Source organism: Pyrgilauda ruficollis, unplaced genomic scaffold (genome assembly GCF_017590135.1).
Source record: "Pyrgilauda ruficollis isolate IOZ18807 unplaced genomic scaffold, ASM1759013v1 scaffold17, whole genome shotgun sequence".
Lineage (NCBI taxonomy): Eukaryota > Metazoa > Chordata > Aves > Passeriformes > Passeridae > Pyrgilauda > Pyrgilauda ruficollis.
Window position 1 is genome coordinate 561,531 of NW_024515875.1, and position 20,503 is coordinate 582,033.

General features: G+C 35.3%; 1 protein-coding gene across 5 annotated transcripts in view; it reads right to left on the reverse strand.

Annotated features, from left to right (window-relative positions):
• LOC121351528 (ABI family member 3 binding protein) overlaps window positions 1-20,503 on the reverse strand; it is a 136,523-nt gene that overhangs the window by 42,308 nt on the left and 73,712 nt on the right. For 2 of the 5 annotated variants that reach the window (XM_041463732.1, XM_041463730.1), the window contains 14 exons: window positions 17,747-17,827; window positions 16,705-16,779; window positions 15,785-15,862; window positions 15,169-15,243; window positions 14,926-14,991; window positions 13,618-13,698; window positions 10,310-10,378; window positions 7,599-7,646; window positions 7,048-7,122; window positions 5,428-5,475; window positions 4,856-4,930; window positions 2,582-2,656; window positions 1,648-1,722; window positions 320-394 (listed from right to left, as the gene is read on the reverse strand). In XM_041463732.1, coding sequence (XP_041319666.1) covers window positions 320-394; window positions 1,648-1,722; window positions 2,582-2,656; window positions 4,856-4,930; window positions 5,428-5,475; window positions 7,048-7,122; window positions 7,599-7,646; window positions 10,310-10,378; window positions 13,618-13,698; window positions 14,926-14,991; window positions 15,169-15,243; window positions 15,785-15,862; window positions 16,705-16,779; window positions 17,747-17,827 — 996 coding nt within the window. Of the gene's footprint in view, window positions 1-319; window positions 395-1,647; window positions 1,723-2,581; window positions 2,657-4,855; window positions 4,931-5,427; window positions 5,476-7,047; window positions 7,123-7,598; window positions 7,647-10,309; window positions 10,379-13,617; window positions 13,699-14,925; window positions 14,992-15,168; window positions 15,244-15,784; window positions 15,863-16,704; window positions 16,780-17,746; window positions 17,828-18,899; window positions 18,975-20,503 lie in introns of all 5 variants that reach the window. The other 3 variants (XM_041463728.1, XM_041463727.1, XM_041463731.1) reach the window with 3 other exon arrangements.

A 20,503-nucleotide genomic window follows, 5' to 3' on the forward strand; every position in this document is an offset into this window, starting at 1 on the left:
GGAGGTTTCTCTCATAAAAGCTTCAAAAACATGGTGCAAACTATTAAAGTGTGTTGCTCAGATAGAAGATGCAAATAACTTTTTATCCTTATTAAAACATAGAGGTTGATAGTATTTCTTCTGTTAATGTCTGATAAAATACAAAAACTCTTGAACTGTTGACGTTTCCATCAGATTTAATTGCATCCCTGCAGAGGTTTCTTAACCTAGAATAATACCCAGGTAACAGTGAATGCACTGATGATTATTCCCTCCATTGCCACCCCAAAAGCTATTGTTCAATTATCCACTGAAGCTTCAAAAAGAGCAGATAATTTACCAGGCTTCCTGTATGGAGCATCCGGGATGGGAGTTGCTCTAGGTTTAAAAGGAATATGTTGTGGTTCTTTAAGAGCTGAAAGAAAAGATCTGTTTTAAGGGTTTATACTTTGACAAAATTTTGTTTGTACTTTGACAAAGGTTTGTTGCACAGGCACTGCATGTCCTATGCTTGCAAAGAAAAAACAATCCCTGCATCACAGCCTGAAAAACTGAGTGTCGGATACATATTAAGTACATGTCAGAAATTCAAGAGAAAACAAAATCCTGAATGAAAACATGAATGGAAAATTAATCAGGTAAGCAAAATCTGGAGTCAAGCAACAAAGCCAGAAAGAGCTCAGACAACTACAGGGAATATATTTCTGTCTATATTTCAGAACCCATAACTGCAATACCCATGGTGTGCTGGTCTCCTACAAGTGTCAAAGGAATTACAACGTGTGTGACAGGGAAAGAAATTTTATGTGAAGACAACAAACCAGTTCAATACCTGCAGAGTAGAATGTAGTTCAATTAGTAGAAAAGAAAACAATTCAAAACCACAGATTATGTGAAAAACAGACTAGTGATATATAAACATTGGCCCAAGGAGTAGTGAAAAAATAATAATGACCAGCCCAACGTAACAAATTTATCTGCTGCTGTCTTTTGTTGTTCAACTGTAAATGTACTGACTGCCAAAACTCCATAAAAACAAGACACACAGAGTTAGTAGTGACTATAAGTTAGTGGTAAAAATACTCCCTTTAACATGACTGGTTTGTTTTCAATTTGGAACAGATTTTTTTTTTTCTTTTCTTTGTAAAATTAGTGAATACACACTCACTCAAAATAATGTTCAATGGATACTCTCAGAACTGTTAGAAGTTAGAGATGTTTGGCTGTTCATTAGTATGTAAATCCCTATTAAGTTTATTTTTAAGGGTGATATTCCATTACCAGCTCACACAAACCTATGAGCAGTTTCAGCTAGAGATTTTTGGAGTCATACATGAAGACCCTCAAATAGATTTTTCCCTAAGCACCTTTTGACAGGCATAAAAGAGATGCAATTTCTTCCAGCTTCTTGTGATGTTTGTGTGCTGTCTACTCTGCTGTACAGGTTATTCATCCGTGATAGATGTCAGGTGGCTGAAAAGCAGAGGCAACTACTACAACTCAGAAATTAAAAATAGAAATCAGCTCTGTTTTCCTTGAAACACCTATTCAGTGATCATCAGAGAATGTATTTGTAATATGAAGAAATGTTAATCAACACTTGATTCACTGAGGAAAGACAACTCAAAAGAACCCCTGGATATTCAAGCACTACAAAACAACGTGTACCAGGTTTTGTGTGTGGCACATCTGGACTTGGTGATGCCCTGGGCTTGGAAGGGACTCGTCGACTTTCTTTGCGACCTGTGGAAATGAGCAAAGTTTTGAATTTATTATTGAGGATGATGATTCTTGGACTTATGAAGATGTGCAAAGTTTTGAACACATTGTTGAGGATGATGATTCAACATGCATCTTTCAATTTTCCTGCTGAATCAGAAGATTCATTTTCTGCTAAGAAATTTTTTAGGGATTATTTCTGTCAGTTTAAAATAATCTCAAAGAGATCTCCTGTTAGCGCAATCAATACAATGCCAGTGCAGAGACCAAAGACAAAGTGACTTTTACAGTGCAGTGTCAGATCAACTTTCCATTACTAACAGCAATAACAAACACAGCTTTCTACAGAGTAAACTGCTGTAGTTCTAACACTTCCTAGTTGTGCTTCACAAGTGTTTCATATTCCAAAAACCTACTGCTCATTTAAATGCAATTAAATCAATTGTGCATTAAAAAAAAAAAAAATCCTCAGTCAAGCAGACAAAGCAGAAGAAACATGGAAATTTAACTCTAATTCTCTAATTGACAGAGCTATATCCAAAGTTTTGGGAACAGCAAAGTACTGTAATTTTACACTTTTAAAGAAGCAACTCAAAAATATAAATATTTCTGTCACACTCTAAAGAAATCAAGATGCAGATTTTCCTGTGTGCAAGGGCTAAGGACGAGTGTTGAACCACACATCTCCATTACGTGTCACTGACATTTATAAATATCCAGCTAATTATGTTCAATGACAGTTGTATAGCAAAATTTGATTATGACAGCAAAGCACAGCCTAGACAATAAGTATCTCTGTATCTTCACAGAACTCATCAATTTTAAACATTTTCAAAATGAAGAAACTTTCATGCACAAAAGGGCAAAATATTGATAAGCTTACTTGCTCTAGTTGGAGGAACACGTGGACTGGGTGATGTTTTAGGTTTGGAAGGCCTGTGATATGTATCTTTAGAAGCTGAAAGAAAGAAACTGGGTTAAGCATTATTAAAGTAATAAGTAGCTTCAAATAAAAATACACTGCCCTGTAATGGGTGTAGTCCTGGAATGATTCACAATATCAAATTCAAGTGACAAAAATGCCTTAGTCAAATAGATCGGCCTCAAGCAATCATATGACCCAGGATTAATGAAGTGATTGTGTTCTGACAGTAAAATAGAGGTTTGAGTGGAACAGAATTATTTTTCAGTCCTCTATGAAGGACTGAATTTCATTTAATAAAACTGGAGGGGAAGGGGAAAAAAGAAAGAGGAAGAGAAAGAAAGCTTTCAGGATGCAGCTCTGCCCACCCATGGTGCTCCGCACCTGCAATGGTGCTATCTTCACAGGATGACTGAAAACATATAATTAGGATCCTGTTCTGATCTGGCTCTGCTTCTTACCATTAAATGTTGAAGGAGATTTTCCTATCTTATGTGCATAACAACTTGAAAGAAACAAGGATTCTCCTTGATTGTTTAATAGAAAATAAGAAGACACCAAGAACCTTGACTGATAAAATATTAAGGAACATGCAAAGAAAGATGACAATTTTTTCCAGGTCTGCTTTTAACAATTTGTGCTGAAGAAGAAAGACAATGTGACCATTCAAACAAGAAAGTATCATTATCTATTTTTGCCTTTGGTTTCTCAGTTCTAAACCTAATTGTTTCCAGAACTGCATTAGCATAATAAAACAAAAAAAACAAAGTATTACCAAGAACAATAATTGCCTCCACAATAATCATACCACCCCTGCTAGGGCTGATGACAGATAGTCACTCCTCCCTGAAACTCAACATTGAAGTATTATGTTCCGCAGAATTTCCTCCAGTTCAAGGTAACAGCTCTAACACAGAACAGATCCCAAATATAAATCCAAATTTTTTGTAAAAGCCACAAAGAGACTGTGGGTGGATTTTTTTTTACCTTCAGCTTTGTACACTTTCCAGACTTATTTCAAGTTTTTTTTTTTTTTTTTTTTTTCAAGAAATAGGTGCAGATTTACTGGGGAGAAAAGGAACCTGAGTTGTCTCTCTGCCCATCTCTTCACCAACACATTCTAATACTCCATGTACCTTGGATACCTGTACTGGGTCTGGCTGGAATGGAGGTTATTTTCTTCACAGCAGCCCCTGTGGTACTCTGTTTTGCATACATGAGCAAGGAAGTGTTGATAAAATACCAATGTTTTAGTTGTTGCTGAGTACGCCTTGTCACAGCATCCAAGAATTCTTTGTTTTTCACTCTGCCTCCAGGCAAGAGGCCTGGGCTAGGAGTGGGCAGGATGCTCATAGAGGACACAGTCAGGATAGCAGAACCACCCTGGCCAAAGGGATATTCCACCTCACATGAAGCCATCTTAGCAACAAAACTTTCCAAAGCACCCATTACTCCTAGACTGACACTGCTCTGCCTGTGGGATGTGGTGTGTGGTTGCTTTGTGCCACTTGCTTTCTTCCACCTCTTTTTATCCTTCCTTATTAAACTGTCTTTATTGCGAACTATGATTTTTTTTTTCCTCTCTCTTTTTTTTTTTTTTTTTTTTTTTTCCTTACTTAGCTCTTCTGCTTCTCTCCCCCAGACCACTGTGTGGTAGAATGAGCAAGAGGTTAGTGTGTGCTTAGCTTCTGGTCAGGGTCAACCCACTACGGTACCTCACATCATGCAAATGTAAGTTGTGTAATTTACTTTCTCCCTCCTTAATTCTCCTATGGTTGTATATGGGTATAACAACACATGCAGACACAATTATAGGAAGTACTACACATTCTTAAATCTCTGAACAACGCGAGGGGTCTGGAAAAGTGAATCAACAAGTATGAATAAAAGCTTGTGCCTGGAAAAGAAGAAACAGGCACAATTTAAGAAACACAGAGCAGAATCCTTCCTCTTTGCAATGACACCCCTCATTTTCACCTTCACTTTACCAGAACACAAGTTACATAGAAAATACTTATTTTCACTGAGAATTGTACAGAAAACATCTGTTTCTGCAGTGACATACAATGTAATAAATAACTGAAGATATTTTCAACTTACCAGGTTGCTTATAAATTCTACATGTCACTGGATTTTATCCCTCAAGGAATAAATACAAATCTGAAGCTCCAGTGGTCACAGTAGAATCCATGAGACACATGCCGGTATGAAAAGGTAAAAAAATAATGTACTTACCAGGTCTTGTTCGTGGCACCTCTGGGACTGGTGATGCTCTAGGTTTGGAAGGAACATACTGGGGTACTCTAGGAACTAAAAAAATAGCAAATATTAGAATTTTTTGGGAACTGATACTGACAGAAAGAATAACATTTAAGAAGAACACATGCCTTTGGGACCCTTTGGAATCACAAAAATTTGAGTAATGGAGAAATATGAACACTTGGAACATAAACCCCAGTGCTGATGGAAACCTCTGTGACAGGATAATATAAAACAAGGCCAGCATCACTGCACAGTATAAAAGTGAAGCAGCACATGATAGAAATGGAGCATAGAGACTAGCAGTCAAAGGTGGGTTGTGGTGCTTCTATCCCCTTCACAGAACACACTTGTGTGAGGGAAAAAAGAGAAAAAGATGATGATGAATTGTTAGTGAAAAATCACCAAACGCCCCCTTACAGGATGAACTTTAATAGTAAAAAAATTATGAGACTGGAGTGCAATGAAGCAGTGCTTGTGATGGTTAGTGAGAAAAAAGCTAAATGCGATGGTCCCCAGGTGATTTACCCTATAGGTGAAACTGTTACCTATTGTTGGTTTTAGTTGATCAGTTCTAAGTGTTATAGACTCCAGGACTGTATCAGAAACAAAACAGAAAATATGTTTTGAAAGTTAAAAATTTACAATTAGCGGCACTTTTTGAATCGTGTACTTTGTATACTGTTTGATACAGAAACAGTAGTATTAAAAGAAATATCTGAGAAAGCAGTGTAATCTTCAACACAGCGTGAGCTTTGTTCTCCCATAGACTTCAATGAAATATCCAAATATTATCATTCTGTTATTCAGAAAATGGCTTTTTAGGAACAAATATATCTTCCCTTGGTGATGTGTTTCAAGCTCTATATACACAACTAGAATCAGACAATACTTGCTTGTGTACTGAACACTATTATTAAAGAGCATTACATGGTGTATTGCATTGCTCAGTCATATAATTCAGCTCTAAACTGGAATGGATCTAGAGTCCATTGGTTTAGAGTCATAAGGATGTGAAACTGATGTGTCAGTTCTTATATATGGATTACAATTAAAAAAAAAAGAAGAAATGTCTTTGGATATTTTAAGACAATTACTAGATAAGTGGATGATGCTGTAGAAAGTGTTCTGTATATTACAGATTCTTGAAGAAACAATAAGTTGTAGGGGATTTTGGTTTTGTTTGTTTGTTAGTTTGTTTTAAACACAGATCAATACAAGCTCATAACATTTGTGTGACAAAACCATAAACCATTTCTGAGAAGGCCAGACTACCATAACAATGAAAAATGGCTACAAAGGTAAAAATTGAGTGTATGAGAAGTTGCATCTTAAGGTGTAACTTGGAGACAATGTTTTATAATCAGATGCCACGGTTAAAAAATTATGAGAAGACAAGGATTTTGACTGTTTGCAACATGAGGAAATCACATGCAATAGATAACATCAGAATTCAAAAATATTGGTCTACGTCTACAATTTAAAGGTCTTCAATAAAGCGTTTATCCTTAAATTTTTCACATTTACCAAAGGATAACATATGTTGGTATTTGAGACCATTGCAATTTTCTATTGCTCTTCCCAACTGGAGAGCATGGGACAGAAAGTAATTTTTTCTGCCTACCACTACATTCAACTGCTCTCACATTTAATGACATAAAAATACAGTATTTTGGAATACAATGTAAAGGATCATTAATGCCAATAAATGTTTACAAGCAAATACTAAGTATGCATGTATAACTGGGTAATTTAGTCCCTCATGCAGAAAATAATAATGACATGAAATGAATTGATTGTGGCTTAGAAGGGAAACAGATTTATTTGAACAATGCAAAGCAATGTTGGAAAGAATTTATAAACCCCCCCCCCCCAAGTAGCCTCAGAACACACTTTAATTGCTTTGTATTTGCTTTAGTTAGCAAGGTTAATCTGAGTGTAACAACACTATTCTCATCCTGTTGCCTTGAAGTAGCAGAGGTTTATTCTTTTGCTCAGTGAAAAATACCTAGCAAATGTCACTACTCATGAAAGCTGCAATTAAATTGCTGAACGGCACAGAACGGAACTCCATTCTGTTTTACCTGGATCAGGTAACTAAACAGCTGCTTATAAACACATTTCAATCAAAAAGAAACTGTACTAGAAACAATCACAAAATAGTTTACCATCTTTGGCTTGTGGAACGTGAGGTTTGGGTGAAGTTTTAGGTTTGGAAGGAACACGTTGAGTCACCTTTGGAGCTGGAAGAGAAAATGTGGGCAGTAAGTTGATTAAATTGCACAGCAGTTAGCATCTGTTACCAGCCGAACACACAAGCACAGAAACCTCACACCTGCAACTGAGAAAAAGTAGGGAAATCAGGTAATACTCTCCATGTGTTTACAACAATCTAAGCAAGAAAGTGGAATTTTAGTAATTTTTGAAGCTCAGTTTTTGTTTGTGTTTATAAAATAAAAACCGAAACAAGCGCAAATAAGCATAATTATGAGAAAGGTGATTGAGAGCTGCCAGCATAATTTCTTTTTTTATAAAGGAGACATTCCAGCTATGAAGAGAGCAATACACCCAACTGTTTTGAGTGTCAAGCAAGATAATTACCTAGAAGAAAAATGAGGTTAAATGAGACAATCCTGAGGCACAAGGTGACTAACTTCAGTGATGTTTGCTGTGATGTAAATAAAGTAAACACAACAGCTCGCCAAGGAAATATTATTACCTATGGGTGACCTTGGTGGTTCAGTTCTAAGTGTAATAGGTTCCAAGACTGCAACAGAAACAGTGTGACAAAGTGAGTGAGGAACACACACCAAAAATTTAAATACTCCAGTGGTAAGTAGAAAAGCAGGCACTAACACAACGCCACAGTAATATGGATCTTCAAGCTGACTTTTAAATCATGGACAATTACAATTCTTAATAATACAGGTAAAATAAGAAATAAGTAATTGGACAATCTTGATGGCAATAGAAGCAAAAATATGTTGATATAAATCAGTAAATCCAAGAACAAGCAAGAGAAGAAATTGCAGAGTTTAACTTAGAGACAGCAAGGGACTCTTGATGCACAGAAGGTGAAATTGAACTCTGTTATTTCAAAGTAGTGTGCTGACCGAGACAAAATAGTTGAATTTTTCCTCTAAAGTGAGTAATCAAGCAGAGGACTAAAAAGCTGCTATTTCTAGAGCTGTATTTATTAGTCATCTGAAAAAAAGTAAGTTTGATAAAGCCTCTTCATTTTTTCTCATATCCACTTAAAATTTGAATCACAAAACCAATATAGCATGCCCTTTTCCTGGCCACAAACTGTACCAAATGAGACAAAAAATTATGAGATGGCAGAATCTATAAAAATTACATGGCAATAAAGAAAACCTATTAAAAGAATTTTAATGCATTAATTCTTTCATCTCAAGGCAGTAACAAGTCAAGTAGCTTATAACACACAGATATATACACCTAAAGATAGAACATGTTCTATAACCCACATTCACTTATCTCCCAAACTCTCTTATGCATCTACCCATTTAAGAAATGGGCTTCACAGTAAATAACACTATAAAACTTTGATTGCAATTGAGGGGGCTAATACTAAAGTATTTATTACATGCCTATTAACATACACAGTACAACATTCAGTATTAATATTGCTGCAAATGAAGAAAAAACCCCCAAAAAACCAGTATTAACTTCTACTGACAGTGGCCCGATACTCCATAGAAATGTCACACCAGCCACTAATTTTTCAAATGTTCTTGCTACATATGCCTGGTTTGCAAAGACTTTGCCATTATTCAAGCTCATCAGTTACCTTTGGAATTCAAATTCAAAATCTTTCCCTAGAAAACACTAATTTCTATTTTCAGGTTGCGTTTGAAAAAGAAGTAATTTCTTACAAAGAGAAAAACAGCTTTCAATAATAGAAAGATATGTATATTATTTGTTAGATCTGCAAACTGTCTTCTGGAGCAATATGGTTTCCTTTTGTACAAGTATTATCTAAAACAATTGAATGTCTCTTCTCCCCACCTAGAGGAAAAAAAAAAAAGTTGTTCTCTTCTTTACTTTCTGTATTAATATCAAGTTGCAAAGTACATAATTTCAAAAGAAGTGCCTCGTCAGACTTAGCTTGAGGTGTTTTGATCTTAGCAGATCATTTGGGCTTCATATATGAGCAATGAGTATTTTGGATACTGGGAAAAGTTTGTTTTGTGAAAACATGCATTTAAGCTGAAAGTGAACAGTCCCATAGTAAATCACATTCAGGTTCAGCAACAAAGAAATTAAGTCTAGGAAATGAGCTTCTGTCCCTATCAATTAATAACCACAGAAAAAGGAATTGTACTATATGTTTAATGCATGAAATATTGTTGGATATGAACAAAACAAGCAATGATTATCCATTTGATGGATAATCACAGCTGGATGTTCTTGTGCAGCAAAAATTAACTACTCATAATTTAGTAAAAAGCCAAAGAAAAGACTTAACAAGCAATGCTAAGAAAAGATTGTTATGCAACATTGACCTTGAGAAATCAATGTCATTAGGGGAGTTTTGAGAGTATTTCATGGTGTAGAACTTGTTGCAGTTGAAAACTACGAGTTTAAGTGAGTTACTGCTAATTGACCAAATCAAACTGATCCTATTTTATCAAATCATTTAAGTAAGGCTTAAAGATGTCCTTGTCTTGTGAAGTATCATTTATGTAGTCAGCTTCATCCAGGTTTTAAAGACCAAAGCTAGACTGCTGAAAACACCCCGAAGCCCAATACAACCTGCAGAATACAACTTGCACAGCAAATGCAAACAGTATTTCAAATTTTCCTTGCAACTAGATAAAGTATTTTAGGGCTTACTGCAAAGGAGAGCTTTGTCTGCATAAAAAAAAATGTGTATATATTAAACACATCACTTCACATATATTCCCCTACTAAAAAAAGGCCATGCATTATTTTATAGAAACTGTGCTCCTCATTAAAAATAAAATCACTTAGTTTTTTTTTTCTCTAAATTGAGTACAAGTTTAGATGTATTAATTGAAAAAATGCAGTATTTTCCATACATTTGAGAAAATATCAAGCAATATGCCACAAAACTCCTTCTGCAGGAATTGTTTACCAATGTGTAGTTTTAAATGTCATTTCACATTATGTTATTTCTATATTCCATAAAATCTTTACTATTTCAATAATTCTTATTCTTTCTTCTTCTAATGAAAGTGAAACCTTTGAAGTGATATCCTGTCTTTTAGAAGACATCTCCATGTTAGCAACATGGAGAAATAATAAAGCACCAAGATCATACTTCCATTTGCTGGGTTTGGACCACACATGAATAAGCAAGAAGCCTCCAGGAAATGCTGTTTTCAGCTACACATAATATGAGACCAATGAAAAGAAGAATGACTAAGGATGACTCATAATCATTACCCTCTGCAGTCTTTGGACGTTCATATGTGTAGGGACTCCTAGAAGTGACTGGCACTGGAATGGTTGCTGCTGGAATAAAGAGAATTTTCTTAAGAGAAATACAGGTGTATATGTGTCTGGTTTTTAACTGTTGGTGCAGCTCAGCTGCTCTTGCTTCCCAACTAAAATCCACCTCTTCAAAACTCCTCAAACGGAAACACTGAGTGAATGATAAATTTACTGAAATTACCCTATGTGGCTTTTGCTGCTTTTGGAAAATGAAAAGTGCATTTATGCTACAGGAACACACTGGGTGAGGAACTCTCTAAAGCTTCACCTTCCTGTTTTACTGAATTTTTAAAATCTCTTTAAGGGGCTGTAGACCACTGAAAAGAAATAGCTCCAGAGAACTCCATTTTCTTTGGTAAATCATTCTATTAATTTTCCTGGGTTTCTCCCATAGTGATATAAAGGATAGATATGAACGGCTTTGGGTGTAAATAACTGTAAAGCCCCAGAAAGCAAGGCAGAAGATCCCAGAAGATTATCTAGTGCTACTGCACATTAGATAATCATGTTAACAAGCTTCCCATCTCTATCTAGAGCACTTAATTTGGTTTGAAAGGAACAAACCCCAAACACCCTGAAAAATATAAAGAACTCTGAAGTCAAAATTGGTAGAATTGTTTGATAGCAGTGTGACTTTACAAACAAAATCCATTTTCATTCCTAAACACATCTACAATCACTGAGTGATCTTTGTGCTCACCCTTTAAATTTTGCTTTGTTTACTCTGTTTTTGACTCTTAGCCCCTGTCCCTCCCAACAGATTTTAATTTGGAAAGAAAAAGTGATGGATAAATATTGTATGACGGGCCTCAAACAGTATTTTTGGACATACTAACAATTTGTCATGTTGTAATTCACAAGCATTTTAAGACTCACAAGAAAACTTACTTAAAGGAAGTTACCTTAAAATTCTGAAATACAATAAAATCTGAGACCTAACACTTCCAAAATTCTGTCAGTTCAGACAGAAAATCACATTCTTTATTTAAAAGTCTCTATTTCTCCACATGAAGGTTTATGGTGGTTTACCTCTGTGGGTGGTGTTTGATTTTAAAAGACTGAATTATTTCAGATTTCTAAATTTTCCCTCTTTTTTTTACTGACATTTTTTATAGCTTAGACAACATTTATATTTGATAATATTGCCTCTATTTTAAGAAGGCAAAATACTCCAAAATATCTTCAGGACAAATAATTTGTGCATTGAAGTAAATGCCCAGAGAAGTTGTGGAGTCTCAATCCCTGGAGATATTTAAAAACTTTTCTGTAAAGAAAGTGTGGCAGTGTATTTGTGTGCACAATAGAAAATTCATTATCATTTTCTTTCCTGAAAAATGGAGTATGTTTAGAGAGAGGTATTCATGCTAACAATAATAAAAGTGAGGACAGTGGTTTGGCATGATCACATTGGCAAGAAAACCCAACTTTTTTAATGTAGGCCACAGATTCAGTTACCCAAATGCCAAGAAAGAGAATGAAGTTGCAAACTTTCACTAGAATGTACAGTTTGTTAGTGGGAGAATCTGAAAAATTATTTAAATATTTGGGGTTTTTTAAATGAAGATTTTTTTCTCCACTGCCAAAAAAGGCAAATACTTTACCAGAAACAGCACAAAAATCATATTAATAATGACAGCCAAAATTAATTGCTTTACCCAAAGGCAGTTATTTGGCAGTAAGTAATTGATTAAATATGAATTTGGTATATTGTTCATTATTTTGACTTACTCTTAGGGAAGGCTGACAACCACTATCATGACACAAGTTTCTAATTTAAGCTGAACTTCCAGGTGATGCTGGAACACAGACAGGCTCCTGCTCTTTTACCATTTTGGCACCTACCCAAAAGCCAGCTTATCCCCATGCACTGCATATTTTACGGCTCAAATAATATTTTCTGAACAGGAATATAATTTGTCACATCAGAACACACGCCAGTTTCACTACCTACTTACAAGAGAATCATGACAAGCTTCATCAAGATTAAAAAGTGTGTCTTAGCATTCTACCTGATTGATTCATGAGACCACTACAGGGAAAGAAAAAACCAGAGGCGTGTGTACAAATATTTAAAAATGCCACTTTCTTCTTAGGCATATAGAAACGAGGCTATAGAGCCCCTTATTGTGGAAACACCAGGATAAATTCTTGATCTTGGCAGTCCCAGAATGTAAAACAAATCTATGCAACAGCTTCCAAATGAGTTGCTTTTTTTTCTCAGCCAGAGAAAAAAAAGCAACTCATGCATGAGTAGTGCATGAGTTGCTGAATATAAATCTGAGTCCTGCATGTTGTTCAAAAAACAATAGGCAGGACTCAGATTTATATTCAGACACAGACATCTACAGCAGAGACAAAAGTAATGATTCCAGTATTGTAATACAATACTGGATTTTCTACACTTAAAATTATGTAGGAGCTGTAATCCACATAAAAAACTAATTATGCTCAGTATTCTGACAATTTCAAGTCCTAAGTGCCATTCCAAGCTTTACAGGGAATAATTTGGTCTGAAGAGAGTTAATTTCTTTTTATAAGCAAAAAATAATTTGCAGGGAATCTGGAAAGAATTTAATAAAATCATCTGATCTCTGCCAGCATTGAGTAATATATTCTTACAATAAACAATTATGCAATTTCAAGCTTTCTAATTTCATTATAAACCATGTAACACTGGAAATATTTTTACAACTCTATTTATTTATTCTTCAGGTCCAGAAAATGCCAGGTGTATTTTACTCTCTGCCATACATCATAGGTGAAATTTAACATTGGTGTGAAGGTGCTATTTCATTTGGGATCATAAAATATTTCTTTACTGAATTCCAGAACAAAATTCCATTTTTACTTTCACAGTTTCAGGTAAGTCTACATATGCTCTAATAATCACTGAATCAATAAAATCCTATGGTTCTATGTAAGATGCTATAACCATCAGCAAAACAGTAGAATTTGTGTTTTCTCGACCCTATGCTGAAGTAAGTTGGAAAACTTGTTATTCCAAAATGAAAAGCAGGAAAACAATTTGCTTTGATGTCTAGCTGTGTGTGTTGGTGACTTGGGATAAAAAAGTTAAAAGGTTTTTTGCTTTGCTTCTATTTTGGGGGGATCCAATACGAAAATATTATTCCTCAAAGAGAAATTCCTCACCTTTCCGATGATTAAGTGCTGAACTTCACAACCGCACAGAAGAAATTCAAGCTAAAATGCACTACTTCAGTGGTACACTATAACAAATGTTTGCTATGGAAATTAGTTACCGGGTTTAGTTCGTGGCTTTTGGGGTCTGGCAGATGGTCTAGGTTTAGATGCAGAAGTAGTGAGTTTTGCTTCCTTAGGAGCTGAAAGAAATATACTGGATTATAAATTTATGCTTTCCACTGTATCACAAAAAAAAAAAATCAAATGAGGCAATGAATGGCTACTGGGAACAAAAGCAAATGGTAGAATCAGATATGCCAAGAAGTCTTCCCAAAAATCTTCCACAGAATTCACTAGTCCAGCAAAATCCCTGTTTGTCCTTCATTGTAAAAGTGAGTAATTGCATTTAAATATGCAGTCGAAGCTTGCAATCACATCTGAATGTTCCTCTCATTAAGTTAGCAAATTCATTTTTGCAAGATACCTAAGAGGTAAAATAATAATGTTTTTTATAATTTTGAATTCCAGCTCAATTTTAAGCCATAGGAAGACATATATAGACAAAATATACAGAAATGTCCTCATTTTTTGGCACAGTAAAGAAATTACTGGCAAACAGCTGAAAGAATATGGAATCAATTAAAAAAAATTGAACTGCTTCATAGCTGCAGTCATTGAATTCTGCTAATGGAATAGAAGTAGTTAATATAAGTTGAATAATATAAGTAGAATAGCAGTATCATGTAAATGATAAAAATGAAGAACAATGAGTTCTAGAAACCCTTTTCCCACCAAACATGCATGGGTTGAAACTGTAATTAGTTAATCTGCCTGACTTCAGATAAAGTGTAAACTCAGTTTCAGGCAGAGGTAAGTAACTCTGTACATTTTTAAAAAGCAGTGCTATGAGACTGCTTTCCAAAAAAATGTTTCATAGCAATTGACGCAGTGCAAAAATGTTTGATGTCTACAAAAAGAGCAAAGGGGAGTGAGCCATGAAGTGACTGAGAGGTGTTTTTAAGCCAAAATGACATTCAGAAGGATTCATAAAGCAGTGGAATGAACATGTTAACCTAGTACCACAAGTATCCTTCACTGGGAGTTCTGGGATTAACATCCACAATACTACCTTTACACTTGGCAGTTTCCAATGAGTTTTCTGAATAAAGAGTCTTGGCATAGAAAAGCTCTCAGCAAAATGGAAGAAAAAAATTTTTACTGTACCATGGAACTAGCAAAACTGTGTGAAAAAAATTGTTTCTTTTTCTCCTAAGTGTAGAAAAATGTTTCTGAATGCTTATCTCCTAACTTCTTCTTTCAGAGGAATGGATTAAATACAGCAAAAACTATGAGAAAAAGTACCAGAGTACAAACTGTGGCTTGGACTGCAAAGAAGAGTGACTAACAACTGCAGAAATGTGTATTACCTAGGGTTGCTTTTGGTTGTTCAACAGTCTCAGAAGTTTTAGGCTCCAAAAGTGGTGGTTTAGGGGCTAGAAAAGAAAACTTCAAGTGTAATCAAACCAATTATGACCAATTTGAGAATGAAGAGTTAGTCAGGATGTTCACGTATTGCATAGCTCCTGCCCTTTTTAGGAAGTTTTCATTAGATATTTTTAGAGAACTTATCTATCTGCATACCAACTTATGAAAATGAAGTGCACAATTACCAGGTTTCATATGTTGTACTTCTGGGGTAGCAGATGGTTTCGGTTTAGAAGGAATAAGTGGTATTTCTTTTGGAGCTGAAAGAAAGAGCTCAGTTTGCAATGAAAAATTGTTTAACAAGCATTTCCCACAACAAACAGCACATGTCACATGTTTATATTGAAGACAACTTAGTATGGAATGTCAAAGCCAGCTGATGAAATTGGATTTTGAAGTGTGGAATGGAGATGATACTGAAATGCTGTACATTGATCAGAAATAAGATTCTGTGAGCCCAGAACAAATAAAATTTCCATTTTGAAGGCTTTACATATCAGAGACAATCAGCACATGCGTGTGCATTGGGAGTAAAAGAGACAGAAGACTAATAAAAGGATGATGGTGTTGTATCATGCAAGAGACAAGTTGCATTTCTCTGAGACAGTAAATCCACCCAGAGCTTGTTCTCATACACAGGTATGTCAAGAGCAATCAGTATAACAATGGCAGAAGACCAAGACTCTAACCAGGAAGAAGAATGATTATGCATGTGAAATGATATGTGGAAGGAATGCGTTCATATGGGATGGAGTGCTCAAAACAAACACAGAGTTTTTCACTGGGTGAAAACAACATTACCTAATGTTACCCTTGGCCACTGAAAAGGATGGGAAGTTTTAGGTGTGAAAGATTCCAGAATGGATTCACTTGTTGCTGCTGGAAGAAATGATGACAGTCATAAGAGAGTAAAGAGCTAATGGAAGAAACTCTTCCTTCATGAGAAAAAATAATTTTTTTTTAACAAGAACAACAAATATTTCACTAATGTTTGGGCATTTATCAGTTTAGTATGCATTAGGGAGAAATTCAGAACCGCACAGAGCTTCAGTGACTATAAATCAGCACATCTGTGATGTGCAAAAATTCTGGATATTTATTTCCTCCTGCCTGCATTGCAACTGGTCTGGATCTCAACCACTGCCAAGTAAGATTTTAAGTAGAGCTTTTGAACATTTTGGTTTTGGTCCAATACTTAAGGGAGGTGGTACCGTGTACAATGTACATGCTGAACAATCAATTAGTCACACATTAAAACATATAAAATTTGGAATAGAAACCTGACAACAGATCCAGCTGTGGTTTCAGTCCAAAACCAGTGAACGTCTGTAACTGTTGTTACTGATGCACTGATGCACTGATGTTAACATTTTTAGCGATACTACAACAATAAAATGCAACTTACAGTTCACATCACAGTGTTTTCATCAGAACTACTCTACAAATATTGTTTTCTCAGTTTTCTTCTTCAAATATTGTTTTCTCAATTTTCTATGTGGCCGATTTTTTAACATACTGAATTATGTGACTGTGAGTTGCCATATGCATTATTACTGTGAGAAAACACTAAGTTCAACCATTAGCAGCAACATAAATTTGAAATCAGCTGTTAGGGGCTAATCCAAATGTCCACTGAAAATAACAACAGTATATTAATTTCAGTTGAGTTTTAGAGCATGGTTTGAGCTGCTGAATTAAGAACTAGGTAGAGATTATTGTACCTGGTCCAGCTTCTGCTATTTCAGGCTTACTAGGTGCCACAGGACTTGAAAGAACAGGCTGAATACCACTGAAAACTATAAAAAAAATCATGTCATGTTAGCTGTGATTATTAATTCTACACACAGCTTTTTTCATAGAAAAACAATCAAAAAATGTGATATGTTATGGCACACCTAATTTGCACTTCACCATAAGAAGACCTTACTTCAGGAATGGAGCAGTATTGGATTAGAGTGTAAGCTGAAGGTAGTGCTTAAAGTGAGAACTAAAACTAAATTGTCAGCCAACCAAAGCTAACATTGCTTTGCATCATATGGTCCACACAGCTTAAAGCGACTCAGAAAATACAAAGATAAAAACTTCTAACACCACAATTATAAAGTACTCAATCCCCCCCACCCCAAAAACTATAAAAACTAAAAAGCACTGCAGATTTATTTCCATGAAGAAAGACACCTGTCTTAGTTCTCTTCAGTGCTTTGTTTTGTGTCAATATTTTTTAGTGAATTTTTGTGTCATGTAATCTGTTATACACACATAAAAAAAGAGTAAAGCTAAAAAATTGCTAAAAAAAAAAAAAAAAAAAAATTGCAAAAAAAAAAAAAAAAAAAAAAAAAAAAAAGTTAGAAAGGAGCTTCCTATGCCGGCAAGACAATATTTGGTATAAAAACGTGCATTCTAATTGAGCATATAACAATTAAGCATATAAGAAAGCAACAAGTAATTTAAGAATTCTTATTAAGATTTAGCCAGTAGTCGTATTAAACCTAGTTTAGTAGTATTAAACCAGGTTTACTTCATGTAAGTATGTCTCAAAATAGCCCTAGAAGCTTTTTGAAAAATGAATGTAAGATCAGAAACACTACCAGGTGAGTTTCTCAGCAGAAAGCGCAAGTTGTCATGTGAAAAAGGATGCTTTCAATGATGATGACTCACACAGAAGACAACATGAAAGATGATGAAAATATCTAGGATTAACAACATTTCAGAAATGTCTGTCCAGACATCAAAAGGGGTTTAACTGAAAAGCTAATGCATTACTATTACCCGCAGTGGTTGTTAGCACATGAGGTGTTCTGGAAAGTGGAGGCATAGGTTTTTCCAGGTCAGCTGAACTTGTAACTGTGAAAAAATGTAAATATCCCTGAGACAGATGCATATTGATGCAGACATAGCAAAGGAGGCAAAAATCAGAAAAAGAGAGATTGCTTTACATTGCTTCACAAGATGCCAACACCACTACAACAGAGTTTCATAAATTTCCAACTTAAAAAGAAAGTAACAAAACTTCGAAGTCTTGCAGATGTCACATACACCTAATAGACACACCCTGACAGGAAATGCAGTCCCCCTAAATCAGATTTATCAACAGAAATGAACTGATCTGTACCCATGTAACATGAAAAAAGCTGTGCTTTTGACTTCACCTGTACCCATAGAAAGAGACCTATATACTTTAAATGCATGCAAATATGAATTTGTACAACCAGGTATTTCTATTGTCAAAGCTTTATGTGTTTCAATATAAAAAAAGCCAGTATTTTGACTAATGGGTTTTAACGTACTACACATCATGCAATTTGTCATTTGTGGTATTTTACCTAATTGACATACTAAAAATTAACAAAACTTCCGTGACAGATAGAAGAGACAGACTGAGGCAGAAAACCTAACACAAAACTGTTGAAATATTGACTGCCAGGTTTAGGATAATTTTCCTTCTTATCTCTTGCACATTCCTACCTTTGTAATAAATACAAATACGTTCTTGAATACCTGTGACCTCAGCAATAAAAGTTTCAAGGTGCAATAGCAACATAACCTGAAGAAAAGTCTTATGAATAGAGAAAACTGCAAAATAATGTGTATGATATGGCTGACAGAAAATCCCCCATGGTGAAATGTCCCAGTCAGGAGCATATCTTTATAACTGATAATGAACCCATCTAGCTATTGGTCCTATTGGTCCTAATCTATTCAACAGCTTAAAACCATACAAAAAATATTAATTCCTGTGATTTCATTTGCATCTGATCCCAGACCACAAAATATCACCATGTAATTATAGAGTTTATCAGACACTGCAAACAAAATTCTTCAGACACCAAGCAATCAGAGCAAACAGCCTGTAACTGTAACATTCTTGATGCAAAACCAAACACTAAGCAGTGGAAGTACCATAAATACAATTTACCAGTCTCTGTTTTTGATATTTCTGCAGATGCAGAAGTTTGGGACAGGAAGCTAATGTGATTAGAGTCCAGTGAAGCTGGAAAAAGAAAACCAAAACAAAACATTTTTTGGCATCATCTGAACATATAGACTGAACAGGTTTCAAGACGTGACTAAGAAACTAGGGATTTGAGAAAGGAAAATATCTCAAATGAACATGCCATGGATTTCCTAATATAAATGTGTGAAAATGCACTGATGATGAAAATGATGAGGAAGCTGCTAGAAGAAATATGAAGAAGAGATCACATTACAAGAGAAGTGGAATTGCCATAGCCAAAGCCAGAATTAAATGTGGTTTTGCACGTACGGCCCCTTTTATCTCTATGATTAAACTTTACCAAAATCTAGGCCCAAGAGGAGGAGCAGGCTGGCTAAAAGCACAACAGTACCTCTTGGGACAATTCCCACCTTGCATCGCCACCAGAGCTGCAAGAAATATTACTGCCACAGGCAGCTGGTGTCTCTAACTGTGAAGAAACATCCTATGATTCACCAAAAACTGAAATGAGGTTTTGATCCTAAAACCCTAACATGGCCTCAAAAAGCAGCAGCAGAGCAGAGCATTCCCGGTTCCAGCTGCTGGCATTGGAAAGGCATGTCGAGCCTCAGTGGCTAAATGGCTCTACATCAGCAGAAAAATGCCAAAATATCCAATTCACCAAACCACTCCTTACAAATCCTTGGAAGATCCAAAACCAGCAGGAAATGCAGAGAGAGCAGGAGCCAAGACTTATGTTAGAATTCAAAATTCAGGATGACAAGTGCTGGGTATGTCCCCAATGCAAGCAGCTGCAAATGCTAATTACTAATTTTTCTAGCATGAAGAAATAAACCGCACATTGTGCTATCAATATTCAGTCATAACTCCAACCTTTCTTATAATTTCAATAATTTATGCAAGTATTTTCTTACTGTTTTCACTATTACTCTTTTTACATAGAATATATAAGCTCTCACCATTCACATGAAAGGTGTTGCAATTCCCTGTGAAATATAATTCCCCTTCTTCCTTACAGTTAGTCTAAAAGCCATTGATTAACATGCCCATACATCAAGCCTGAACTTTAGTCCTCATTCAAAAAGATAAGAAAAAAGTACTGTATGCTAACAAATCCACATTAGTAAGAAGACACAAAATGATGTTTCCGCCATATTGGAATATTTCATTCTAGAAAGAATTTTCAAAATAACAACTGCATATAGAGTCACAGAGAAATTCTGTGACAAATTCTTTTTGTCACTGGTCCCTTCAAAACAAGTAATGGAAAAAACCATGTTCAAACATCATAACCATGTCATTAGTATGGCAAGTGTTTTACACTGCATTAACAAACCACAGATATTGCTCAAAGCAAATGAAAATTATGTCAAACGACATCAAGAAAAAAGAAAAAAAATTAAAATATCTTTTTACCCTCTACTGTTCCTTGGCTTGCAAGGTAAGGAGAAGAAGATTTCGGCTTTGGTCTCTGAGTAACTAAGATTAAACCAGAAAACTTTCTTCAGAAATAGTGACAAACTTCTTTTTTTAAAGACGCATCAGTACAGAACTGTGTGATTAAA